At 36.2% G+C, this 27,718-nt stretch overlaps 3 protein-coding genes across 6 annotated transcripts; all 3 read right to left on the minus strand.

Annotated features, from left to right (window-relative positions):
* Nucleotides 1-219: 219 nt before the first annotated feature.
* On the minus strand, nt 220-6,630 carry LOC143448843 (transmembrane 9 superfamily member 2-like). The gene is made up of 15 exons (XM_076948759.1): nt 6,405-6,630; nt 5,572-5,736; nt 5,378-5,493; nt 5,115-5,244; nt 4,907-5,034; nt 4,676-4,772; nt 4,400-4,588; nt 3,871-3,975; nt 3,637-3,784; nt 2,645-2,702; nt 2,407-2,566; nt 2,178-2,329; nt 1,830-1,941; nt 1,439-1,610; nt 220-892 (listed from the first exon to the last, which is right to left on the minus strand). The coding sequence occupies exons 1-15, from the start codon at nt 6,516-6,518 to the stop codon at nt 825-827; spliced, it is 1,914 nt and encodes a 637-aa protein (XP_076804874.1). The 5' UTR covers nt 6,519-6,630; the 3' UTR covers nt 220-824.
* On the minus strand, nt 6,567-14,085 carry LOC143448842 (transmembrane 9 superfamily member 2-like). Of its 2 annotated transcripts, XM_076948758.1 has the most exons (16): nt 13,890-14,035; nt 12,709-12,878; nt 12,183-12,347; nt 11,985-12,100; nt 11,718-11,829; nt 11,359-11,486; nt 11,193-11,289; nt 10,940-11,113; nt 10,772-10,855; nt 10,526-10,673; nt 9,324-9,381; nt 9,002-9,158; nt 8,774-8,928; nt 8,509-8,620; nt 8,067-8,238; nt 6,567-7,823 (listed from the first exon to the last, which is right to left on the minus strand). In XM_076948758.1, exons 2-16 carry the CDS (start codon nt 12,709-12,711, stop codon nt 7,681-7,683), a joined length of 1,824 nt encoding a protein of 607 aa, XP_076804873.1. In that variant the 5' UTR covers nt 12,712-12,878; nt 13,890-14,035; the 3' UTR covers nt 6,567-7,680. The 2 variants fall into 2 exon arrangements, with proteins under 2 accessions (XP_076804873.1, XP_076804872.1); XM_076948757.1 differs by lacking the exon at nt 12,709-12,878 and having other exon boundaries at nt 13,890-14,085.
* A 2,101-nt stretch (nt 14,086-16,186) lies between these two features.
* On the minus strand, nt 16,187-26,867 carry LOC143450487 (uncharacterized). Of its 3 annotated transcripts, none has more exons than XM_076951055.1 (22): nt 26,360-26,867; nt 26,022-26,173; nt 25,604-25,799; nt 25,410-25,519; nt 25,204-25,280; nt 24,850-24,967; nt 24,561-24,665; nt 22,639-22,752; nt 22,297-22,395; nt 22,027-22,116; nt 21,498-21,871; nt 21,070-21,340; nt 20,882-20,999; nt 20,449-20,701; nt 20,053-20,329; nt 19,753-19,881; nt 19,568-19,672; nt 19,016-19,192; nt 18,467-18,633; nt 17,931-18,017; nt 16,994-17,116; nt 16,187-16,873 (listed from the first exon to the last, which is right to left on the minus strand). In XM_076951055.1, exons 1-22 carry the CDS (start codon nt 26,580-26,582, stop codon nt 16,843-16,845), a joined length of 3,396 nt encoding a protein of 1,131 aa, XP_076807170.1. In that variant the 5' UTR covers nt 26,583-26,867; the 3' UTR covers nt 16,187-16,842. The 3 variants fall into 3 exon arrangements, with proteins under 3 accessions (XP_076807170.1, XP_076807168.1, XP_076807169.1); XM_076951053.1 differs by having other exon boundaries at nt 26,022-26,221; nt 26,360-26,866; XM_076951054.1 differs by having other exon boundaries at nt 22,306-22,395; nt 26,022-26,221; nt 26,360-26,864.
* Nucleotides 26,868-27,718: the final 851 nt, after the last annotated feature.

A 27,718-nucleotide genomic window follows, 5' to 3' on the forward strand; every position in this document is an offset into this window, starting at 1 on the left:
TGTTCGGTCATACGGGCTTGAACAATTACCCCGCATGGTTGAATGCGGACTTATTTTGACACCACCAGTAGCATTGAGCCTCCAAGTACCCAGGTTATCGTTACAAGCGCAGGCCCCAATGGCCAGTGTATTATGGAAGTCTTTACAGAAAATAGTAGACGGAGGCAGTTCTAGCCACCTCAGGATTGAGAGACAGTTTTAGGCAAACGCGACACATCGTGATTTTAACAGGATTTTATTACAAGCACCAACATAAGCGTAAATACAGACAACAATCTATTACATAAAGAAAGCATTAACATGTGAATATCTACACTTTCATCGAGTAGTGCTACGGGCTTGTTAAGTACGAATAAATGTAAATCAAACCAAAAACTACTAAAAACGCAACTAAATATTTCCTTTTCGATTGATGTGGGTCTTTTTCTGACATTACGCATATCACTATAAACTAAAAATCCAATCACAAATGTTAATCACTGCAATAACTTATACAATATTTACTTATAGACATATTAAATATATCTCGCTGTGCAATTAAGAGGAGCCTAGCAAGGTGCTAGAAGTGGTAAGGAACGCATAGAATAAGGGGTGTCAGCAAGAAAATCTTTAAATTAAACCATAGACATTTTACAAATCACTGTCCTGAAAAGTCTCATATTATAACTAACGTACATAGGATTATGTTTTTCTGTTGCACTCATAAATCTGGTTATTGATATTCTTCAACACGGCACGTATTTACAGTTGCATAAATATGGGAAGTCGGTGCATTTCACACGTTTCTATGTTTTTTCCTACTGAATTCTACTCCATTGTTTGCTTCAGTCCACCTTGACGACACTGTAGATCTTTGTTACGAACCAGAAGCAAGCCGTGAAGCCAACAGTTCCTGAATATAAATAATAATATTTTTACAGATTCTATACCAACCAACTCGAAAATATTTGATACCCATTGCATCAGGGTTTCTCAACCGGGGGGCCGCAAGATTCTCACGTTTTTGTGCTCGTTGTACAGAATTAGCGGCGCGAAGGCCACTGGACATGGAGCAGTGAAGTAAAAAGTGTTTTGCAATCAGCAATCTACATTTTTTATTGATGAACAGGGGGCCACGAACCATGAAAGGTTAAGAACCACCGCATCATATTGAAAGATTAAGTATGATCTCACGAATTCTACTCACAAACGAAACCGCCTAAACGAATTGCAGAGAATTACGACAACATTCCGAAAAATGACAAGTGGTAATTGATCGTTATGGCGCAAAAACAACACTGCAATACCCTTAAGCGTTTTCGTTTCTGAATAAAATTGATGTGAGTATATGTGTCAAGTATGCCAACACTGTGCAGTAAACTCTGAAATACTTTCACGCCACGCAGAGGCTAACACAAGCATTACGTTGCCGTGCTTGAAAAAAGTCTTCCTTGCTCACCTGTGAAGAGGAATATCATAATAGTCATGATGAGTGTGTATCCAAAGTAGAGCATCCCGGAGGCGAATCCTTCAACTCCAAGCTTAGTGAAGTAGAAGTGGATTGCGTAGATGAAAAAATAGACGGCAGTAAAGCCAGCTGTTAAGAACGAGCGCCACCACCAGCGATAATCCTGGAACAACAAAATCATAAATTACCAACAGCAGACTGTGAGCTAAGATATAGAACATGTCTAGAATTATATGAATAATTAATATTTTATAGACCAGTTTCAACATCAAATAAAAACTCCTGCTTTCAACACAAGATGATCAAACAACGGTTGTCATTTGTTAGATGCTACTCCACATAGCTATTGAAGATATGCTGGAAATAGCACTAAAGATTTTACCTCAGATGCTAAATGGAAGTAGCACAGGAGAATTGTGGTTTCGCTGCAGGTTATGACAAGAATGACAGCTACCAGGAACATGAAACCGAACATGTAGTAGAGTTGATGGGCCCTGAAAAACATCAAATGAATGATGATATGAACATAATACAACAATCAGCAATTCAACACTACAGAACACTATTCCTGATCACGGGTCCGTTCTTTAAATTAAAGAAAGCTTTTGACCAACAGGATAAGACACCAAGAAAAGACGGAAAAATATCACTGACAACCATACCAACATTTATTAATTTTCCCAGCAATCTTGTGCAAGCCAATATATTGTGAAGCTTGTCACAAGCTTACCAAATTGAGCTGAGGATGAAGAATAACTGGATGAAGATGCAACCGAAGGGAAGAATTCCTCCCATGACAATGCAAGGAAGCGGCTTCGTGTACATCAACTGATCTGGGATCTGTCTTGGAATCTGATTGGTCCTTACGGGATGTTGAATCGGCTAAGGTGATGAGGGAAAGTGCAGTTTACTATCTATGCATTATAAGATGTCTTGAGAGCACTTTTTCAAAAACCCACCTGTCTTTTGTAACCGAAATATGCTCCGATGAAAGTAAGAGGCACAGAGATGCCAAACCAAAGAGCAAGTATCGCAACCAGCGTTGAGAAGGGGATGGCAGCTGAACTTCCTTCCACCCACAGGATCAGGTTCATGAGGAAGAAGATGAGAAACACAAACCTGAAGTAATCGTGACACGAGGTTTACAAAATTTTCTGATAACACGATGCTGATATCAATACCAGTCTGAATACCTACCCTGAGACTAAAAATGAAGTTGTCATGACGTTGGTTTTCCATTTCTCGCCGCCGAGCGCTGTGAAAATTTCAAAGAAAAATTGAGTAGTTTAGTAGTAGAATTCACCGTCAATTAAAAGTTCAACCTACTGCTAGCTTAATTGGAAAGAAATCGCTTGTGTCACATGCCTCAAGGCAAAGGTGTTAGTGTTACCGATAAAGAGCTGCGATCGGTGACTGGTATAACCACATGCTAAGGCGAGCAGATCCGCAAAAAAATAGTTATTAAATCCAGTTGCCAAGAAACACCTGAGTCACAATCATCAATTCTCAATCGACATCTCAGTCGACACAACACAGTGTTGTCAAGGTATTAGCGATCCAACTATACAACGAGGTTAACTATTGCACTATGCGAGCAAAATCGACTGCTCAAAGCTTGATATCATAAAGCTTGCTGCAGAAAAATAGCAGCCGCAATTCATAAACTTTGCAGTTTCACTGGTATTGTTGATATCAGAAACCTTAAATTCAAAGTGTTTAACATGAAATTGCATAATAATGTGGTTGAAAGGAAAAACCATGGGAAACTGGAAATGGAATACAGTATTATGTTTGTTTTCAGCATTTTCACTGAGATCAAAACAAGTTTAATGAGGACACTTCCTCACACTTGGCCATTCAAGTTCATTCACACATTCAAGTTTAATGTCTACATTACAGTATGTAATCCACAAATAATCTACATGAAAAAAGCGGTATAAACTTTGCAAGAAAATGCAACAATGCTGCATTTTCTTATCTAAATGAATGAAGACGTAACTACTGTAACAAATAAAAAAAAATCGTTCTTTGTCCGACACACAAACGCAAAATTTGACGTTTACATAAAAACTGCTAACAAGTGGGAATTAAATAAGAAAATCTGCAACAACAACAACTGGGCAGCAAAAAGAAGTTTGCGTTAATTAAGCATTCAATTACAGTTTTCTACACTTTATTGTAAAACTTACTTTTGTACAAGCGTGCTGAGCAGTAGCCGGCAACCACACCAAGTGCAACAAAGAGTAGAACAACAGCAGTCCCTAGCGCACCACGATTTGCAGGAGAGAGGAAACCGAGACACGCGAATCCAAGAGTGATGAAAGTCATCGCTATGACCTGTAAATTTGAAAATGATTATTCCAACGAAGCCCATGAATATAAAGAATAGTTCTAAAGAAGATAAAATTTCCTGTTTTGCATACCTGGGTTCCAACTCCGGTAAATACAGACAAGAGCATGGCTTTAGATGGAGGACGGAAGACGTCTCCGTGAACCAACTTCCAGCCAAATTCCTCCTGTGCTTCTTCCTGCAGTTTTGAAATTGTGATGTTTTACTTATCGTACATCTGCTACAGTGCTAACTCGTGCCATTTAGACTCTTGGCATTTAAAATAGACATTTTTTGTTTCATATAAGAGTGGGTTAAGAAGGATCCACGTCCAAATTAACATGCATACAGCAGAATGAGTCTACAGTATTACATGAAAGATAGCAACGCAAGAATCAAAATTCGTTGTTAATTGGAGTGCTGTATTAAACTAGGATAATATTGAAAGTTTGGGTCACGAATGTGTAAGGTTTTAGTAAAACCCAAGAAATTGAAATAAATGTGTGTTTATGATTTACATAACACAGTTTGGATTATTCTGGAGTTGGTGGTAAGATGAGTTGCTTCAGAATAGAAAAAAATCAGCAAAATTAGTTTTGTTGATTCATTTCATAGAAACTCACTACAGACTCCATTTGATTGTATCTTGCAATGTCCTTGTGCAGACTGCGGATGGTGATCATGGCAACCATCCCTGAGAGGAAGAGCACGATAACGAGAGAATTCATGATGGAGAACCACTGGATGCTGGTGTGGGGCATCGAATCAAGGATGTAATCCCATCTTGAAGCCCATTCGATATCATCTTTCTCCTGAAGAAGATGTTTAATGATTATAGATTTAAAATTTGCATTATTTTAAGATTTCTTGATCATTCATAATTTGCATTTAAAACTCACAATAAATTGCACGCTATAAGTGTAGTCAATAGCGATGGGCTTGTCGAATTTGTTTGGCATACCAAGCGGTGGACCATCACAGCCAGATTTAGAATAACTGAAAAATTTATTATTTATGTAAATATCTCACCCTACGCAGAAATTAATTTATTGATGATAACTAATTGTAAAACAGTTTTATTTTTATGCATATAATTGTCCACTAATTTTGTAAGTTCTATTAAATCCAACCTCCTTGGTTCAAGAACAGCGCGGACAAGACGTGATCCCTCCCAACTTCCCGTATATCCAGGATGATAATAAATTTTGATGTCGACGTGATTGAAAATGAAATAAGTATCTTTGCCTGAATATTCATCCTGAATAAAAATCAACAGATCAGTAATTATGGCTTTCTCCCTCAATAACAGTCACAGAAGAAAGAATATTCTGTGCTCACGCTGATCACACAGGCTCCTTCTTTTTCGCCTTCTGCATTAATATAGCAGCCAATCGGAAATCCCGGGCTACAGAAGTTGTCTTCAGTTTGCGTTTTGTAGCACCAAGCTATGGGCATGTTATCAATGATCCTTAAATGCATTGAGATATTATTTAAATTTCAAGTACATATCATATATTATACGTGTATGAAGTTTATCAGAACTAAGATCAAGAATTGAAAGGTGTGGCGACTAGTCTACTACGCGTCTTAAACCCTCTCACCATCGATTTTCATAAGCATAGAACATGCCATGCTTGAGGAACTTCAATGCATCTGTTTCAGTCTCATATTTCTTCTCACAAACTTTTTTGCACGTTTCGTTCTCTTTGAAGGTGAACTGAGCAAAACAAGATACTTTGTAATTAAAATAATCAACACATAAAAGTAAAAAAACATAAAATTACACGAGACTTACCAGGTATGGTGATGAGCGAATTCTTTCTCCGAACAATACTTGGCCAAGGTTTTCAGCCGGTGCGTTGGAAGGAGATGCAGCTTCACAGAAATCAAACGCAGTGTATTCATAAGGGATGATTGACTCCGATGACACAAGGCGGTTTACATAAATAGGAATTGAGGACTGGAAAGGTAAAAATATTCATGTTAAAAACAGCAGAAAACATTATCTATGTATGTAATAATGATGTACCAATTCTCTCCTAAGTTAAGCCAAAATACGAACTGTTCTAGGGCAGTGACTAAAGTAAGTAAAAGCAACCGTTAGTTCCTTGTCTCACAAAAACAATCCCATCACGTTAAATATTTTGATTTAAAACTACTTTACACTCAAGCATTATGTGGGGTGATTTCAAACCACATGTGAATATAGCCTAGAATGGCAGATATGTTGACAGCACACAGACAATTATGGGAAACACATCAGTTGTCAGGAAATAAATGTATTATTCTAAGTTCAGCAAAAGGAAATTCTGAATTACTATTCAGCAACCTGTGCAGCATTCATACAAAAGCTTGATGCAATATATGTCAAGCAAATGTATTGTTTGATATACTGTAGAGTGACAAAGAATGCCACGTTTTCGAATTACTGTGATGGTTTTATATTGTATAATGTCATTATGAAATAGCGCTTGATGAAACTCTTCACAAACATTGGGACACAATCACACAGGGCTAAAATAAACTCTAATAATGACATAAAATTTGCTTACTTAAATTTTTACAGGCCAAAAAATGTAACAGATTAAATGGAAAAACATTACAAGCACACACTCCTTGCATACTCACCTTGCATTTTTCTGTTTCGCTATCTTTTTCACAGTAGCTTATTGGAGCAATGCCAGGCAGGTAAAATGAACGGACATTGCAAATACATAAGGCCACCAAAAAGTACTTAATCATGGTTATGGCAAAATGCGTGTCCTACCTAGTTCTTATTCAATGTATGGCTTCTGAAAAAAAGTTTTACAATTAGAAGATAAATGCATGGTATCTTGCAAGTTTTAGGTAACAGGAAAGCTAAAACAACGATGGATCATTTCACCACTTGCAAGTTGACTTGACTAGCCAAGTCAGATACGAGTTGAATTGACAAGGAAAAAAACAGGAAAAATGTAAATGTAAATCAATAAATGTGATGGAGCGTTAGAAAATACTACAACTACGAAAAACATCACACTGGTCTAGTGATTTGAAGTAGGAAATAGCAGACACAAAAATCTAGCAGGGTTTTATCTGAGCAAGAGAAAAACTAATTCTCCGCAATCCAGTGCATGAACATGCGGACAACGCAACATAAGAAAATCTTTAAATAAACCATCGACAATCAACAGAAGAAAAAACAAGAAACAAATTCCTAAAATTTCACATACTGACCTTAAAAGATTGCGTTTATACCCATAAATGTAACTCGTATTTAAATAAAAAGGCCCCAGATACTAAACAACTTAAATACATCATAGAGAAAGCAACATGATTGTTGGTATACATATACAAATGGATACATGAACAAAATTTTAAATGAATAATTCCAGAATATAGTTGGACCAGACAACGTTGTACCACAAATACTAAACACATTAAACAGAAGACAACTAAGCCTATGTCTGTTGGTATACAAGTGTCTACACTTGTACATCAACAAAACGGGTGAATACCTGGTTAGTGTGTGCTGATCCTAAAAGCATTGGCCCCTATTCCTAACTGTGTGACCAGCTACCAAACGGGACAAAAAATTGATCGATTAGTTAATCAAGTCATTGCGGCACGCTTGCAATATTCTATATGACACAGTGAAAAGTTGTAAATTGCAAACAAGGTATTAATAAAAGGTTTTCAATAAAAATCAACATCTGTAAAAAATACTGACATAAACACAAAAAACAAAGAATTTCAACACAAAACTTTTTCATGGGAAAATCAATGTGACAAATTGCAATCCCATTTTTCTTGTATTAATGGGTGAGTAGTAAGTACCGAAAAACTATTTGTGATGTTATAGTGACGACAACGATATAACTACAGCTGTCACTTAAAAACAACAGAATGAACATTTTGTGCCATTCTACAATGCATTTAGTAGCAGTTGTTTCCCAGTTTGATCATGTGGTTGTTTGTGAGACTGCCTCTGAAGGATATGAGATTTCTGTTTGTTGAAGCTGCTAATGCTTGAAAAGTACCAGAAGCTTGCATTGAAACCGACAGTTCCTGGCAAAAAACAAAGTTCAGTTTGCAAAGTTTCACAAATAGGTGCTGGCATCTGTTGCTACACTAAGGTTAGGATTCGAGAAATAATTTAAAGAATTCAGAACCAATATTAAACAAACACAGAAATGACCATTTGAAAAGAAAAACTAGAATTGTACATTTAAATAAATATAATAGTAAATTTTTCTGGCCATACAATATAGAAGATTTTGTTGAAAACAAACAGAACTTCATTTAACCCACCTGTGAAGAGGAATATCATAATAGTCATGATGAGTGTGTATCCAAAGTAGAGCATCCCGGATGCGAATCCTTCAACTCCAAGCTTAGTGAAGTAGAAGTGGATTGCGTAGATGAAAAAATAGACAGCGGTAAAGCCAGGTGTTAAGAAGGAACGCCACCACCAGTGATAATCCTGAAACGATTCAGGCTGGCTTAAGTTTTCTTACTGAGTCTACATTTGGTTATATAATACAACTGATAAAAATATGCAATATATATACATACGATAACGTTTTTATGTTTGCATGCACTGCATACCAGTAACCAGGTATCAAAAATGGCAGCACACTACCTTGTTATGATTTAGATTGCGACGATTAGGGCCTAGTGCTTTTGTTATCAAATGTCAGTGCGAAGAAATGCTGCTAACTCACAAACAACAATTTTTTTAGTCAACAATTACCCTTAAGGCCAACTGGAAGCAGCACATCATGATTGCAATCCCGCCACAAAGTATGACAAGGACAACAGCTGCCAGGAAAGTGAAACCAAAATTGTTGTAGAGTTGATTATTCCTGGAGGGAATTAGTAAATATTAACATGAATAAGAAATGTATGCGAGGCACTGACAAAATCTACCCTGCTAACATGCAGCAAGACAAACACGTACTGAGCAAGACAAATAAATCACAGGTTACATTTAAATCAAGAACTTATTACAAGCTTACCAAATGGAGTTGAGGATAAAATATAACTGGATAAAAATAGAACTGAAGGGAAGGATTCCTCCCACGACGATGCAAGGAAGTGGTTTGGTGCAACACGTAGATCGTCCAACGATGTTTCTTGGAACCAGATTGGTAGTCACTGGAAGTTGGATCGGCTGCATTTATAAAGAGGAAAGTGTGACATCAAGGTACATTCCAAATTATTGAATTATTTTCCCAAAAATTTACCTTTGTCTTGTAACCAAACGCAGTTCCAAAGCATGTGAAGAACATTAAGCCACAATAAAGTGCTGATATTGCAATATACGCTGAACAAGGGAGGGCAGCTGAACTTCTTTCTAAGCGCCATATGATATCCATGGTAAGGACGATGAGGAATATGATGCTGAAAAAATTAAATTTGTCTTTCTAAAACTCTTAAACGCAAATATGATACTGAAGCTATGCGATAAATATGATATCATTAATGGCAATGCAACACTCGCAAAAGCATAATGGTTCCAAGATGTCACTGCAGGTAAGATAATGATTACAGCAGTACAGTACCTACCCTGGAATTAACAACGAAGTCATGGCTGCGTTGCTTTTCAATTTTTCGCCACCAAACACTGCAAAAGTTTATAAACTTGTAAATCTCAATTGCTACTAGTTTTAAATTTAATGAATTCACATAATCTTTGCTTTCTGAGAAATTGCTGCTAAAAAGAATTTCCAAGTTAGTTAGAGTTTGATTGAAAAGATTTGACTTTGTGGCAACATGCCTCAAGGCAACACGTGTTACCTACATATAGCTGTGGTGAGTGACTGGTATAACCAGACTATTCTTCATGAAAGGTTAAATTTTTACTGCAGTTAAAATAAAATTAACCAAAAACTGTCATAATTATTGAATAAGGTGTAAGTGATATCTGCACCTTAAAACACCTAAACTCTTGTAAACCTTAAACAAAAACTACTGGACAGAGGTGAAAAATAATAACCTTTCGTAATGGAAAATAGCTTTAGGCAATAATCAAGAAAACATAAGGCTATGACTATAAGATTACAAAGTGGATTAAACAGTGACATATTTTCCTATACAAACAGTTATATTCATATATTATAATAGCTTTCAATTTTCCAGTGAATCACGATGAAAGTTAAATAAACCAAGTTTGTTTGTGATGCAAGAAATAGCACTTATATATGCTATTTAATTATTAAATGTGAAAATCAAACTGTTGTTGCTTTTACAGTGTATTAGAAATAAACTTTGTTAATATTTCAATTGTGTTTTAATTCACCCCTCACAAAAAAATTAAACTATTTTCCCTAAACAAATTAAGGAATCGGTAGCACAGGATTGTATTTGTGGAATTAGCAAAATCAATTGAAATGAGAAGCTGGGCTAGGAGGAAAAACCTGCAACAATTTATCAAATTAGACTAGAGAATTATTATTAGATTATATTTATTATATAGAATATAATTATTATTAGAATTAGGTGAAATTAAACACACCTTTAAAAAATAGTCATGTTTACAATTTAAATTTATGTAAAATATCATACACCTATAGCAATTATTTGTCAATTTTTATAACAAATTCTGAAACGTCTCTACATGGAATATTGGTATATTAGTGAAAGTAGACTTGGTTGAGGCAATTTGAGCAGTTTCATGTTAGTTACAATAAGCTATCTATTGAATTTTCAAATTTACTTAATTAACTTAAACTTAATTACTTAACTTACCTACCTAATTTCAAACTTACTTTTGTACAAACGTGCTGAGCAGTAACCAGCAAGTGAACCAGACATTACAAAACAGTAGAGAACAAAAGTTCCTATTTCACTACGATTTGTAGGAGAGATGAATCCAAGGCTCGCTAAGAGAAGAGTAAGGAAGGTCGTTGCTATAACCTACAAAGTGGCATATAATTTGGCAATGGTTATTTCAAACAAAGTCCATAAACATACCCAGTCGACCTAAAGTGAATAATATTTCCTGTGTTGCATACCTGGGTTCCAACTCCAGTAAATACAGACAAGAGCATGGGTTTGGATGGAAGATGAAAGTCATGTACGTCATCATCATACTCATCCTGGACACAAGGTAGTAAAGTTTGTAACAATACATTTGTATGCTTTAATTTAGTTGAGGTTATGCGATTCTACATTCAGCTCACATCATATTTCATCTGATTACTCTTGTAAATGCGGACAGTGATGACAATGACTAAAACTGAGATAAACAACATGACAATGAGTGAGTTCATGATGGAAAACCACAGGATGTTGGTGTTATGTGTGGAATGAAGGATGTAATCCCACCTTGATGCCCATTCGATGTCATCCTTTTTCTGAAGAAGTTCAATGATGGATTTAGGCTTGTATCATTTTAAGGTTTGAAATTAACATAAAATTTGCTTTACGACTTACAATAAACTGCACAGTGTAGGTGTAGTCAATGATAAAGGGTTGATTGAAATTATTTGGGATGGCAAGTGGTGCACCTTGGCAATTTGTTTCGGAAAAGCTAGAAATATACAGCAACGCAAAAATATAAACTTACACAAAACGTAACTTCCTAGTCCAAAAACTCTACCTTTTTGGTTCAAGAACAGCTCGAACAAGATGTGAACCCTTCGAGCTTCCATTATAACCAGGATGATAATATATTTTAATGTCGACGTGATTGAAGATGAAATAGTTATTTCTACTTGAATATTCATCCTGAAAAAAGAGTAACAGAATAATCACAAGATTTTTCAAAAATACAATTTTGTAAAATACAAATTCTGGAAAACCAAATCCAAACCACAGGCTCAGTATACGAGTAGTTACAAGTCGCATATCTCCTGTATACAAGCTAGTTAAATATTACCATTACAACGCCTTATGATTTATTAAAAAAAACTTATGATAACATAAAACACATTTTATAACTAGAATATTTGCACTCACACTTATCTCAAAAACATTTTTTTCTTCAAAGTAGCCAATCGGAAATCCCAAGCTACAGATGCTTTCAGTTGATGTTTCGAAACATCGTGTCATGGGCATATCATCAACAATCCTGAAATGCAATAAAGGAACACATATTAATTATTAACCAAAATACATTAAAAGAAAATTGGATAACATTGCATCTAAAAATAATAGCCTTTAAGACAGTATTCAAATACCATAAACTCTATGTACTACAGTAACTACATCGTTCACTTTTCTTACCATCGATTTTCATAAGCATGCAAAATGCTCTGTTTCAGGAAGTTCAATGCATTTGTTTCATTGTCATATTTCTTCTCACAAACTTTTTTGCACGTTTCGTTCTCTTTGAAGGTGAACTGAGCAAAACGAGATATTTCACAACAAAATATAAATGCAGAATATAGAGAAGCAAAAAACGTAGAATTACACGAGACTTACAAGATATGATGACGAGCGAATTCTTTCTCCGAACAATACTTGGCCAAGATCTTTATACAGTGCAATTGAAGGAGATGCAGCTTCACAGAAATCAAACGCAGTGTATTCATACGGGATGATTGACTCCGATGACACAAGGCGGTTTACATAGACAGGGATAGAGGACTAAAAATTTTAAAAATCATACATTACGAGAAAATATATATAAACCAAACAAAAAACTAGATCCTTACAATTATTGGAATTAGACACGCATACCATCATACTCCAGCATATTTGTATATAAAGTGTCATAATTGTTTATAAGATACTCAACTTGATTGCATCTGTCTGTACAGTATATATACTGTACATACATAAAACATAACACAGTATATAACAGTAATAGTCCCGAGTACTATTAATTATGGTTGTACAGCAAATGGTAATGATGAGCTACACTGATTGATTAGCTACACTGCCAGAGGCATACATATATGTATAACTATATCATTTACAGTTAAATCATCCTCTTGCTTGGAATTACCATAGTTTTTGAATAAAGCCGCAGCTACTATTTTCATTTTTGATCATTTTGCAATAAGGGAGGACAGCTTCTAATCTTTAATCAGATCAACAGATGGTCAGTAACAGAGTAAAACTTCAACATCATTCGTTGCGACTTCTATTCATGGGTGGTGGCTTTTAATGAAGAAACTACGGTAGACAATTTCAGAATTACAAGACCCTTTCAAGACAACTGCTTAATTGGCAAGATTTACTTATGTTGAATTGTATTATTGTATACAGTAGGGCCTTGTTTAGCCAAACTCTGAAAAAGGAATTCCTGATATCTGACATAAAAATACTAGGAATGGGTTCTTCCCATGCATTTTACCCCTTTAATCCAGAAAGCTCACTGTCCAAATATATATAGGTCAACTCAAAAGAAAAGCACCCATTAATCTGGATTACAAAAACTGCTTTATTGTTATGCATCAATGTTTCATACTTTTCACACATCAGTATTTGTTTTAGGTGCAGTCATTGACCAATTTTTTTACACTACTTTTACTAAAATTGTTCATTTTACACACAGTTGGATCTTCAATACAGTTTTTTGCATTTTAATGTAGTGTAGTCCTAAATACAAGCAATTTTACAATAATTGATTTCACTGCGATATTCTGTTGACTAATTTGGATATTCTGCTAAACCAACGTTTTACAACAAAACAAAGTGATCGGGATTAACAATGTTTAAAAGTATATATATGCTTTTTAATTAATGCATAAATATACAAATACAATACTAATATGGTATTACTGGTACATATACATATACCTAAACGGGAGCTATACTCATTTAAAACAAGGTGCAACTGCATACAAAGACAATTATGAGAACAATTTAAATCTGTTGGCAGGAAATAAATTTATCTATTGTATTATTCTATATTCTACCAAAGGAAACTCTAAATCCCAATTTAACAGTTTGCTGAACATCTGGAGCGATATGTCTCATGCAAATGTATTGTTAGATTAAATGAATACAAAACATTGTCAAATTAACAAAATTCCAAGCATCGTATTTTAAACATTGTTTAGTATCAAAAATATTAAATTCATAAAGTGTACTACTTTACAACTTTCTTTACAAATTCAGGCAATATAGAAGATTAGGTGAAAAAACATTACAAGTCAGAGCACAATTTCCTTACATACTCACATTGCATTTCTCGATTTCACTGCCTTTCTCACAGTAGCTCACTGGTGTAAGGCCAAATGAATGGACATTACATATACATAAAGCCACCACTAAATACTTAATCATGCTCAGGACCAATTGTGTGTATATATGTACCCTAAATCACTCTGGTTGGATTTGATATTTCTGGTCCTACAAAATACAAACAAAACTTCACAGTCTTGGTATGCTTGGTAGGTTACCCAGGCTACTAACTTTGCAATGTGACTGTGAGAATAAATGCAAAGTGACACGTTACATAAATAACTCTGTCTGGCATTTCAACCAAAGTTTAAAATAATAGACTAGCAGGAAATCTAAACGGAATTATTATATTTAGTGCCGCAGATACCATGCAAAATCTTACACAATTTACGCCGAATGCTACACTAATAACGCAACATGGACTCATATCGAACGAAATCAATGTGTTGAATTCAAAGCACAATAACATAAAATTTAGGCAAACTTTTTTAAATATTCTTTCTTTACTTGTAAAAAATGAATGAAAATGAATATAAGTAAGTCGACAATTTCCACTGTTAAGTATAGGTGATTGAAAAAGTCTTGCTACTCAGACCATAACTTGGAAAGGGTCTAATATTACCATAAGCATCGATGAAAATTTATCCGGCCCAAAGAAGTTCTTGATTGGGTGTTAAGTATAGCCTATCTGTGGTTAGATTAAATATGCACTGGAGGAAGATCGAATTTAGGTGAACATTTGGTTACAGGCATTGCACGTCTACACACTTAAGTTAGCAAGTCTACATACTGGAGATCTCCACGAATCCTACCAAGAAATACAGACCTGTAGACACGACTGCCTGTCAGTATTTCGTGGCAGCTGCCAACCTGATGTAAATTTGAGTCTAGAATGCCAGTGCACAGCCACTACATGTTTTTGTATGCTAGACCCCAGCTAATTAAATTATGATGTCATCTGGTTGGGCAATCGTATACTGGACCCATAAATCCCAAGTAAACTTTCTGCACACTTGACTTTGTAGAAGCTACAATTTGACCACATTGGGGAGGGGGGGAAATCCACAGACTGCTTTGCGCGGATTCCTCGGGAATATGTTCCCAAACGTGGGCCATTTATCGTGTGCATAAACTAGCCAATACTTTTAAAATAAACTTGACTAATGCTTCTGACTAGGAAACATTCTACCTGCGCAATTCTTTTGCAAAATAAACGAAGTTGTGCAGACGTGATTTTTCTGAACGATTTGCGCGTGTAGGCTATAGTATAGAATAGACTAATCGTTATTTTCTGATTTTGTTGCGCGGGAGAGGTTTCTCCTAAAAAAACAGCAGGGTCTAGTATACAAGTAGACAACCAGATGACGCCACAATTTCAGTAGCTAGGGCCTAGGCCTGGTATACAAAGGCATCCTGTGGTTGTGCACTTGTATACTACTGTAGACCCAACTGTTCAAATCTGACAATTTTGGAGCCAAATAAATAGCCACGTAACAGTATAAATGTAACCTTACACAAAGTTTCGTTGAAATGGTATATAATATAATTTTACCCTGCAACTAAGCGTTTGTGAAAAGCGTCCGTTGGACCACTCTAAACCATCCCACAAGGCTCACAGCTCACACAATTGCGAAACTGTTGCAACGTCAACGTTTCTTTTTTCAGTTATTTGTCAGATCACGTGATCTGAAGGAAAAATAATAGGCTGAGAGAAAAACACGGAAAGGGGATTGCGAGCAAAACGGATGAGGCGGTGAGAAACTTTTTTTTGATGACTGAAAGGTCACGTGCAAAATAAATTAAGCAGGTCTTTTCTATAAATTAGAAAACTTTTTGTTTAATTTTCCACTGCAGGATTTAGTACATATCCTGCTTACTGTAACGACAAGAGATTTTATTAAAATACTATCAAGACAGTTAAGAAAACGTGGACTTACGTCGTTCCAAAAAGCAATCATTTATTTCTCTATCAATCTCTGAAATATTAATTATTTCTGTATGAATTAGGCAGAAAATTCTTAACTGATATTGCGTTTTCGAACAATTGTTCTCAGCGCGAACGATGTATTAATGATCATTTTCGCTCAGCCATATTTAAATTAAGTTACTAGCCTAATATTCTATGGGTCAGCATGAGTTGTAAACAATTGAAAGGCCGAGGGAAGTTTCAAAGCAATTTGACGACTAAACAAAACTTATTATTCCAATGCAGTGTATTGTAAATAACATTGGAATGTCGGAGAATTTCACAAAACAAAAGAGAATTAAATAGATTAAAATAAAACAGAGCAAAATTCACCTAACTTATTTTAATGAACGCATATAAGTGCAATCAATTTCGAATAACAGAAAAAAAAAAGATTTTCGTTACAGATAAAGACGTTTCCTCATTTTCTATTGCTGTCATTAAGGGCGATAGTAGACTTAAAACATAGCTTATACAAAGCTTACTCCTAGTTGTACTTGAAGAAAGCTGGTTGTACGACGTACTTCAACTTATACTACTTCTGCTTTGTTTTAAAAAAATAGTCGGTTAAAAGAATCAAGTTTCGGGCATAAACTGTTTCACGTTATATTTTGTTGGCCTGATCGGAGCGGATATCGGTTAATGTTTTTCTAAGTGTCAGCATAAAGGACAGAATTACTCGAAGAAGATATAGCCTAGACCAGGGATGTCCAACCTTTTATTATAGTGGGCCGCATTGTCACTTGAAATAATTAAATGGGCCGCAAAACCTATTAAATTTCAAGAAAAATAGGTACATAAAGTACATACTTTTGGAGTGAAAATGACTAGCGGGCCGCACAAAAATCTCAGGCGGGCCGCAGGTTGGACATCCCTGCCCTAGACGATAAAAACATGTTGAAAACGACAAATTTCCGTCAAACGAGCGACCATATGACAAGTTTTCTTCTTTTTTTGTCGAAGTTTGAGACAGGGTTTGATAGTTTAGTAATCCGTGACGTAATAACGGTCATATCTGCAAAAATCACATTCATAATAAATGACGATCATATTAGTGGGCCTTTGATACGCACATAGATCTAGGCTTATATATTCGTGAAATACAACAACGAAAAGTTTTAAAATGACATCAAACCGGTCAAGTTCTTTCTCCGGCGTTGCTGTTCTTCCCACCGGCTCTGGTCGCACAACAGGAAGTGATGTGACTTGAGAAGAAAGCGAAGACAACTTCCGGTGTTGGAAAATTTTATCGTTTTCGCTGAAAGAAATATTTTAGTTAGAAAATAGGTTCCTATTATATATATGTAATGATTAAGACCTAGTCCGGTAGACATATGCGTTTAGGAAATGCGATACAACACCACTATGTTAGCCTATATTTCGAAACAACGGTGTTTCATTAAGCTATGGTTGCTGTTAATTTAAATTTGATGTAACTTTTTTATAACGGTGACAGCGAAATCTGTTGGCCGAAGACTAAGACATTCTTAGTCAAATACAACAGATGTAAATTTCATTTTATATATTTTGTAGGTTATTTGTTTTCATTTATTTAACAACCAGAATTTGTATGTAGTATTTTGGATAATATAGCATAGTGCACCGGTTGGTAGGCTAATTTGTTCAAAAAATGGAGCCTCGAAAAGTCCAGCAATTTTACACTTGCTGATTTTGAAAATATCACACACACGCTGTTTTTCAAGCTAGACCAGTTAAACCCGCATTGCTGGATTACAACCAGAGCATTTTTTCTGACGCTCAGGGCAATTTATGAGATACATAGATCCAAAATGACGTAGCGCTACAGTTCGAGCATATTGGACTTAATGACGCAGCCTTATGTTGCAAATTATCTCAATGTTTTCCTGCTGTTGTCTTGCGAATTTATTCAAAATGATAAGGAAATATTTCGTGTAACGCATTTACTCCTATTCGACGTGATCAGAAGAACATATAACTGTAAATCAGACAATAGCCTACACAAGTGTTAATATATAGACAGGTGAATGATGCAAACGCGCATTTTTTACTCATTATTCAACAAAGATATTATCGAATTATATTTCACATACCCGTATTGTCTTGAATCTCTTCTCTCAACACTTGGGTCTGGTTTTTGTCTTTCGGCGACAATTTGCCGGATCCGAGGTAGGAAAGATCTGAACATATAATTTTATAATAATTTGCAGCAATGTCATCTTAAGTGAGTTATAAAGTATAAGTCTAATTTAATCCAGAAAATCATGGTAGAACAAGTTCTGAAAATTTCAAAGTACAGCGCCACAGTTGTCAACGGATTCCGAAAATAGCCACGATATTGTTATTTTCAAAAATGTTGCATATCATATCTCATAGAAAGTTCGCTGAAACAATTTTGCATTATATACGGTAGCACTTCAACCCCAAATGCCCGACCGACAACAGTATATGTGGGCGACCGGTTAAACCAGGCGGCCACGTCGAAAACGAAAATATTTGAAAGATCAGCATTCTACTTTTCACACTCTACGCAAAATTAAAGGTTAAACGATGAACCGCTGCATTTAAGCTCACAAAGACATAGACGGAAAGGTGTAATTACCGAATAGGAATAGTGAAAAGATCTTACTTAAATTTCTTCGCCCTTTTCTTCCCCGGTGGAGCTGGGCAGAGAATACGACAAATTTGTTCGAGCTCCGAAGACTCCTTGCCAGGCAGAAGCATCTGCAAGGCTTGTTTCATCTCTGACGGATTGGCTCCACTGTCCTTTGCTAATCCTCGGATCAAGCGCATTTCCTTTGTAATGACAAGTACGACAGTAAGGTGAGATTTTAAGTGCGTCAATATGCTGTAGCAACCTTTTAAAGCATGTTTGAGTGAAAATTCGACATGTAAAACGTTTTTTGACAAGAAGGTCGCGTTTTAGGTAATATAAAAATTTTATGAAGTTTTCAGAAAGTTTTACAATATACTTGAAACCGAAAAATCACAAATTTGTTTTTCTGTGTGATCTGTATTAGATGGCTTATAAGCTGACAAAACATCTATGTGGTGCAAGTAATATCCAAAATACGTAACCTAAAGTTGAATTAGTTAGTCGAAGAACTTGATCTTGCTTAGAAACCAGTTTTATCAAACCACAATGACGCAACTATACTAATTACGACTTGTAGCCTACTTGTTCCATTAGCGCCCTCTCCTGGTGCAAGCCAACTTCCCGCCTCGTTTCAAATAATTCTTGGTGCATTCTCCTTTCGATTTCTGAAGCATGCGATGACGTGTGAATGACGTCATTGGAGCTATCCAGCAGTCCCCACATATTGTCTTCTAGATTGTTTTCCGAGCTATTTTGTGTCTATTGTTTTAAATAAAACTTAGTGTTGTATATAAAATGGTTGAACGTTCGTGCTCTTGAGATATGGTCAAACCATAACAAAAAGAACGTTACTCAGCACATGCAGACTGCTGTGATAAGTTGTTTACGAGGCAAAAGTTGATTAGACATCACGGTGGCCCACAATAATTTCATTCAGACTAAGATCAACACGAGAACAAAGTGGAAAATTCTGAAACAAATCTATCACCGGATGGAATAATACCAAGACTGTATTTAGTTGGGAAAGATACAGAAACGTATTGCATACGATGCAAACGATGCGGTCGGGCCATTTTGAACTTATTTCGGTGATGACTGATCATGTTATTCCGTTCCCGACATCACACTACTTGCCGTATATTGATCGCTAGATTTCCTAAAGTTTCTTTCTGATTTCCGTTTGAGAAGTTCTTCCTTCCGTTTCCGTTCCACAGCAAACGTCCGTTTTGTTTCCTCTACCTAAAGTCAAAGTTTAATAAAAGAAAAACTTTTAGAAAACGAAAAAATATTTGATTAGGTGGTAATAGATTTAGCATTACTTGAACTCTATGTTCCTGCATTATAGATTTGCATTCTGATGACGTCATATTGCCATTTGACGTCAAGAGCTGGAGAAACGTCGTCATTAAATCTTCAATTGCGGATCGTTCTCTCATCAATGAAGACATCTGTTACATTTATTAATATCGTTCAACATTATAATTCAATAATGTTGTAATGATGATAGTAGTGTGCTAATGGCAAGATACATAACTAGCGGTAGTTAACTTTGCTTATTTACAATTGCATCGTAGTTATAACATAAGTACGTTCAAAGTTGCATTGGAACGAAGCCTTACTTCGGTCGTTTTCAACAGCTGACTCGTTAATACATGCCCAACGAATATCACACCACTACGACGTGACGTAATCGTTCGATGACGTTTTCCACGAAGTTCAAATTTTTTCGTATCCAGTTTTATCTCACCGGACGCGATTTGCAATTTTTCCTTCAACTCTCGACGAATTCCTTCTTCGGTTTCTTCTCCGCTGATCACCCTTTCTAAAGCCAAGCGCTTCTTTTGCGCCACCGCGTGTAAAGCTTTTAGTCGCTGGTCCAATGCTAGGTGGACAGTTCTGCAATATAACAAATGGGTAATTTTTCCGAATACCAGAAAACAAACGCCAATAAAATTTTACTGGACTGGAGTACTAGACCAGTTTAAGGCACTACCTGGAATAGAAACTACGCTAACCTCTGTAAAATCAATTTCTTTATCTTGTTTTCTCCCTTCAAGCCTAAGTAGGCATCAGACTTTGATATGCTCGCCTGTACGCTCTCCACCTTCTTCAATACGTCAACGCTGACGTCATCCACAGTGCAGTGAGCACGAAGAGGTCTTTCGTCTGATGACGTAACTTCTCTAGATTGGTTCAATTCTTCGGTGAAGCTATGGAGTTCTTCTTTATGGCGGAAATAAATATCTTCCAACCAATGCTCATCCACACCTACAAAAGTATAATGGGTTTGTTCTTCAAGTTAACGGAATAAAAAGTAACCTAAATACTTTTTGTTCTAAACAACAAGTCACATGAAATGTAGTAACTTAAAATCAAAAGTTCAAAAAGTAACTGCTTGAAAACTAGAAAATCGACGTGTTTAATGAGAAAGAATGCGCAGGATTTTACCTTTTGCAAGCAATTCATTTTTTATTTTCATCTCCTCCTTCTCCACCTCGTTACGTGTTTGTGACATCACGGTGAGGTAAGAATCGTAAATTTGAAAAGCGCAGTCATCCATCTCTTCCTGTAAAACGTCGTAATTTATTGAAATTGAACAAAAATAACATTCTTAAAATTAAACTTTGAGAATTTACCTCAAGCTTTTGGTCATCATAAAGCTTTTCACGGAATTTTCTAACTTTAAGCTTAATCCATTCCGTTACGTCATTTGTTCTGACGTCATTTCCGACGTCACGAAAGGATTTATTGCCTCTATTAATTTTTAAACGACTAGAGTCGTTGTTTTTAATATTATCCCGTCTAACATCGGAAACTTTCTTTTCAAAATTAACCTTTCGCGCTTTTAAGTTTGAAACAAACTTTTCCCCCATTGATTGACGTTGCACATTAGATATCATGTCTTGCCTGGAAAAAAAATTGCTGTTTTTCGTAAAGATTAATCGATCAAATCGATCGATCGTTGTCGATCAAAAGAAGAGATCTGGTTATGTATATGATTTGATTTGCATATATACAGTAGGTTCATTTAACTACACGTTGACTATATGAAGTGTAGGTGTACCTTTTAGCAATTTTCAGAACTTCAGTTTGCTGAGAAGCCATTTTGTTCCACACCTTCTTCTCTTTCGCAAGATCTTTTGTTATTTTTATTATGACGTCATTGCGACGTGCAGCGCTCTTGTGAACTTTAAAAATGCTCTCAGAAAAAACGAGCAGGAGTTCATCCAATAAAAAGCTTTCCGCTTTTAACACTTGTTGTGTGGAGTCATCCGTTGCCATAATTTCTTTGTTTATTTTTTGCAAAGAATACCTGTCAGCATCCAATGACATTTCTTTTAATGACGTCATAGTTCTTTCCAAAGACTTTAAATGTTCCGCTTCAATGACATCATAAGTATGACGTTGTTTAACAAGTGATATCATTTCCTCTTGAAACTGTACAAATAAGAAAACCAGGATATTTATTTGATGTCGTTGAAATTCTGACCTTCTGCGTGGCAATTTGACAGCTCGAGACAAACTTACCGTTTCATTTTTTAAAGTAATAAAGATTTTTGCATTTCTTTCAAAAACTGGTTAAAAAAATTTACCTTTAAAGAAAATTCCCCGAGTTTTTCTTGCCATTCGAAAATTTCTTCTTTGTGCTTCTCAAGGAAATTGCTGGCTTCCTTTCGTGGGTCCTGTTTAAAAAGGAATATCGTTTTGTCGAGCATCCTTTAAAGAAAGATCTTGTAACTAGAAATATACGGATAAGTCTTTATCAGCAAATACGTTTAATTTCACGCATTATGGCTGCAGATAATTGTGGTATATTTCCATCCAAAACATTTCAAAGATGTTTTATAATTGAAAAAAATAACCTTGCTTACACCATTGTGTTCTAGAAAAGTTCTTTTCTTGTATTTTTCCTCTTCGTAGATCGGACTGTATTGATCTGAAAAGTCGTAATCTTGCCTGTTCTGTGAATTGCAAAATATAACATCACTGCCTTTGACCATGAACGGCAAAAACATGAAAGTTTATGGTTTGTGTTGTTGTTTAACAACGTTTTTATAAAGGAGGCATATAGTTGGAATTCTCCAAAACTATAATGTCATGTTTGCTAAGTTTAGAAAGCATTATTTGGTTGTATCTTATAGACAATTATACAGCAACGTTGATTTTAAAACAAATCATTTCTATAAATAAAGTTAAAAAGAAACCTCTTCGGAAATTCGGACGGACAAGTCTTTCGTTAAGTATTTCCTTTTCTGTTCAAATTCTCCCTGCAAAGTGTGCAGCTGACGAAACTTTAAAACTTCCACGTCATTAAGCATCTGCATAAAAATTCAGTTGGATAACAGCAGAAGCTCGTTTTTCTCGGTTTTCTCTCATTAACCTATTGTTAGACCGTTGCCACATTGAGGAGAATGAAGCGCACTGTAGGTAAGTTTTCCGGAATCCTGGCACATAACATTTTAGTGTTAAACTAGATTCAATATTCAATTCATATTTGCTAAACTAAACCATGGTAGGAATTTAGCTCTGGCCTCAGCCTTGCATTGAATTTGGCTTCTTGTTTCATGTAAGTCGTAACAGTCGTGGGACGTTTGCAGAAATGTTTGAACCAAACCGCTTTAACGGCAACGCAGAAATAAAAAAAAACAAATACCTATAGGTGTCAGCGGTGTAACGAAAGCTCCTGAAAACCGTTATTTGTGTCACTTATGTGACTTTGGTTCGTGCATTTCTTGTATATATGGTCACCTTCTCACCTTAAACGTAGCTTGTACAGTTAAATTTAGCATGCGTGGATGTTACAATTGATTTACAGTTTTCCTTACAAATTGTACCAATATTTACAAGCCACAATAATCACGATGTCTTACAGTAGTGATACGTTTTAATTGTATGCGTGTCTTACGTGTTATTTACTATCCCGCAAAGCACTAATTTGGCCCGAGCGTCCGACTTTCGCTGATTACAATCAATGAATAAATAATTGCTGATGTACGATTGCGCCTTGTAAGTACAGTACATGGTACCATAGATATCACGGTGGGTAGAGATGGCACAATGGGGCGAAAGATGGTCATATTCTGATCTAAGCTGTTTTGTAGAACATTGTCTTACCCTTTTATAACTATTTTGGTACCGTCTTAAAATGCAATTCGTTTATAACAGTGGTTCTTAACCTTTTTTCCCCCAGCGCCCCTTTTCAGAGGTTTCCATAGTCTGCTGCCCACCATAATATGAAAGGGCTGTGTTAAAAATGATGAGTGTTTAGTGAAAAGACCGGCTTAATCACCAATCCGGTTGCCTTGTATTTGGGAGAAGCGATATTATTTAATATATTAATAAGAGTAATAATAACAGAAATAATAAGAGAATGGTTGATATAGAAAAATACACATTAATAAAGCAGGAAAAATGTATTTAATGGCTACCTTGGGCCTGGTGAGAACTTGCCAACTTAAGTATATCTGGTTCAATATTTGATAAAAATAGCCCCAGATCACCCTTCTTACTTATTTGCAATCTATTTCTCTGCTTAGTTAAGAGTTGCAAGACCGAACCGAATCCCTTCTCTGTAGACTGAATTGAGCTAATGTCTTAGCAATGAAATTGCGTTGACTTGCTGTTAACTAACTCTTCGGATTCTATGTCTAGTGTTACGTCATAAACGAAATGCTGGCCTAAATAAAAAAAAAGAAAAAGAGAGAAACGTTCATAAACGGTACTCTTGGTAGCCTTTACAATTTTTTTGGAATTTTACGATTCGACTATAAGAGCCACAAAAAAACATGCCGGTGAACCGCAGTTTGACAACCACTGGCCTATACAAAGCAAGAGTATACATTGATCTTGATCTAGCAGAACTACTAAAGCAAATTTGCAGTGAGGTAAATATCGTCACACCTTCTGAATATAACGCCCCCTATAGCGCCCCCTGAGTATTTCCGCCCCTCTAAAAATCAAAAGCGCCCCCTAGGGGGCGGTAGCGCCCAGGTTAAGAACCACTGGTTTATAACAACGTATCGAGTACTATACCCGGCTGTAGCGATAATTAAGCCGTTAATTAGCAAGAACCTGGCAGAATGGACCCACAAATTTTGTTACATCTATAAGTTGTACAAATTCTTACTTCTGTTTCGTTTTCCTTGCTTAAAACTTCCGCCATGTTTGTGACGTCATAATCGCTGTCGTGACGTGTTGACGATTTCATAAGATGTTGGGTTTCTTTCTTTTTCTAACAAATAAGCACCGTAAATTAAGTGCCCTTTTCTTTAACTACTGTAGATTACAAAAAATCCTGATAAACAACACTATAATGCTATAAACTAACTTTGAAAAGCTGTAAAAAAAGTGAATCGACAGGATAGAATCGATCACGTTTAAACGTTTCAAAACCAGTAAAGTTTCGAACAGCCCACCTTTCGTATGGGTTCAATTGTCAAGAGTGGTCTTGACCAACAATGCAGAAGAACTAAGACGAAAAATGCGACAAGAAAACCGAGAATAAAGCAAGCCAGAACCAACAACACAATGCACCTGAAATATACAACGAATATGAGGTACAATTAAACATGATTGAGCACAACAACTCAAAAAAGAAAATTAAAAAAGGTCCACTAATTGGGTCAGGTTGGTCTTGTTAGTTTTACCGTCGGTTTTAAGGTGTTATTTGGTAGAAATATACGTAATAGGTTATTGCTTTGTGTGCGAATTGTTAACTATATGCTGTATTTGTTTATGGTTGTTGAGATATTGTACTTGGCTCAACATACCAAATGCATGACGTAGTTGTGGAGGAGGTTTCCTTGGTAACACAAACGGATGCAGACAGGCTGTCACTGACGCTAAGCTGCAAAAATTAGCTCTGTATGTTTGCTTGGATTTTTCGTATAGACAAAGTATCCAACGGATTATGAACAGAGGTTATCGGAATGTCAGTTAACTTCACATTTCAAAACACATAGAAATAACTTTTTACCGAAGGGTTTGTGAAGTACTCGACCGCAGACGTGATCAAGTGTGATGATGTGACGCCGCTTCCTAAATTGCTCAAGGTTGCTTCATAGACCAATCGCAGTGAGCCAGAAGCTGGTGATAAATTTTGTAAAGCACCTCAATTATCATGCAAATACTGCATTTCCATGTTGCGTTCAGGAAATTACCCTATTGTACCTGATAAATTGCCAGCCCTGAAAATGATTTGGTTCGTCTGGGTTGATATTAACGTTTGGTCTGTAGGTTCGACGATGTTCAAAATTTCAAGCTCTTGAATCGACTCGTTGACAGTGACGTCAAATAAATCCCCAGCCAGCACCTGTCCGACCAAGGTAACCCTGAAAGCGTCCGGGTTTCGTTCCGTATCATACACCTGACAAAAAGCAGTTTTTATTAATTAGCTTGACAGAAATACTATCTAGGTAGGATGACATTCAGGATGTTTTGGTTATTATAATTAATTTATTCTCTATTCGCCACGATAGCATTAGAATATTTAATTCAGCCAACTCTAGCGCTTTCTAGTTTGCTCAAGGCCTATATAGGCATAACAATAATGTCTTTAAACGTCGACCGTACAGTAAAGAATTCTTACGGTTAGCGATTTTGACACGTTCAGTGAAGTGCTGGTCACCACTACGTTTCTTCGAATCCGTTTTTCTCGTTCTGTGAAAATGACATAGCCGTCGTCTTCCAATGACCTTTCCTTCCATGCCGCTTGACGAAGTCTTGAGATGAAGTCATTTTCTAAGTCATTGACCTCATTAGTTTTAGCTCCCAAGCCGAAATCTGGATCTATACAAGACCGTCAGAAGTTGCGATCACAAACAATATGCCTTTTCGCTGCCAATGTTGTGTTTTAGTTATTGTGATTATTAGCCTATTGACCTTTCGATTACGATTTTAATGTTTCTGGCTGAGTTGACGATTTACCTTTTAAATTAGCATAGCTATCTTTTCTGAACAATTGCAGGAATCCCAAATTCGACGTCATTATAGGACGCTGTGCAGTTGGAACCCTCTTGGGGTAAATTTCAAGAAGCTTCGATGAGTTTTGTCCTGATGACGTCATCAGTTTCACTGTCATGCCTGAATGAACCAATGTGAGCAAAGTTGTGGCCGATAAGGACACGAAAACCCATATAAGTTGCATCATTTGTCGAACTAGCCTGGTTTGTTTATGCAGTTTGTGTATTTCTTTCGTTCACGCTACCATGTTTAATCAGCTGTGACTTCCGCTTGCAGCTAGCATGCATCACAGCCTGAAGCTTTCAGGTAAAACAGGTTACAGACACCCCGACCGATTTCGCTGAAACCGACAACCTTGCAGCTAAAACACAGTTTCAGGTTTATCAGTTCGCTTACTAGAAGAGATATCAATAACGCTTGGATTTAATCCAGTTCAATCCTACAATTCCTACGTCACAAAGCGCGCCTTTGGGCGCGGCATTGTTCAACTAACTTTGTCAACATTCCGTAATAATAGCTGAGGACGCTTTGCGCCTCGGAGAACAGTATTATGACAACCGCTTTTACGACAACATAATGAAAAGGCCCAACAATCGCGACAAATGTGACTACGATTAGTGCTTTTTTCTAAAATATTTCAGTGATATTACGAAATCTATAAAACGTATTTCGTCAATTCTTACTGTAACGGAAGCAGGAATATATGTTTTTCTCTTGAAATTTGGAGAGAGCTACAAATATTCTTGCAGTGTTTGCTCTAAGGCCGAGGTCTAAATGAAGTTTCGCACCACTTCTTGTTGTAGCCTACCCTACAGTATGGCAACCCTTCGCATATGTTTGAAAACACACAATAATTACAAATTGTTTGAGCAGCCATGTATGAAAAATCACATCGCTGCTATAAACAGGAAATTACAAAGGCCTTTTTGTCAAAGATAGGACCCCACAGCGTTACCTTAGTGTTGAAATATAGCTTAATACAAAGTGTCATTTTTCGAAAATGCTGTGAAAAGTATTTACAAATATTTCTTCACTCTTTTAATTTCTTTTTTGTCCTTTTGAAACTCTCTTTTTCGTGTCGTACTTGATACTTTCTTCAAATAGAAGATTAAGGTCAAATCCAGGGGCGAGCAGTACCGCGGTATTATGCTACCGAAATACTGTACCACGGTGTACTATGTTTCAGTACCGTCAACGGTGCCGTCAATACTTTCGGAAAAAGGTGCCGAATCCTTGTACCGAATTACTTTTTTTAATAAGTTTTGTCGGTTTCGTTTCTGTGTTTTGAGATGACTATTTCAAGGTTTTGAGTAAAATGTTTTT

This window comes from Clavelina lepadiformis, chromosome 3 (genome assembly GCF_947623445.1).
Source record: "Clavelina lepadiformis chromosome 3, kaClaLepa1.1, whole genome shotgun sequence".
Taxonomy (NCBI): domain Eukaryota; kingdom Metazoa; phylum Chordata; class Ascidiacea; order Aplousobranchia; family Clavelinidae; genus Clavelina; species Clavelina lepadiformis.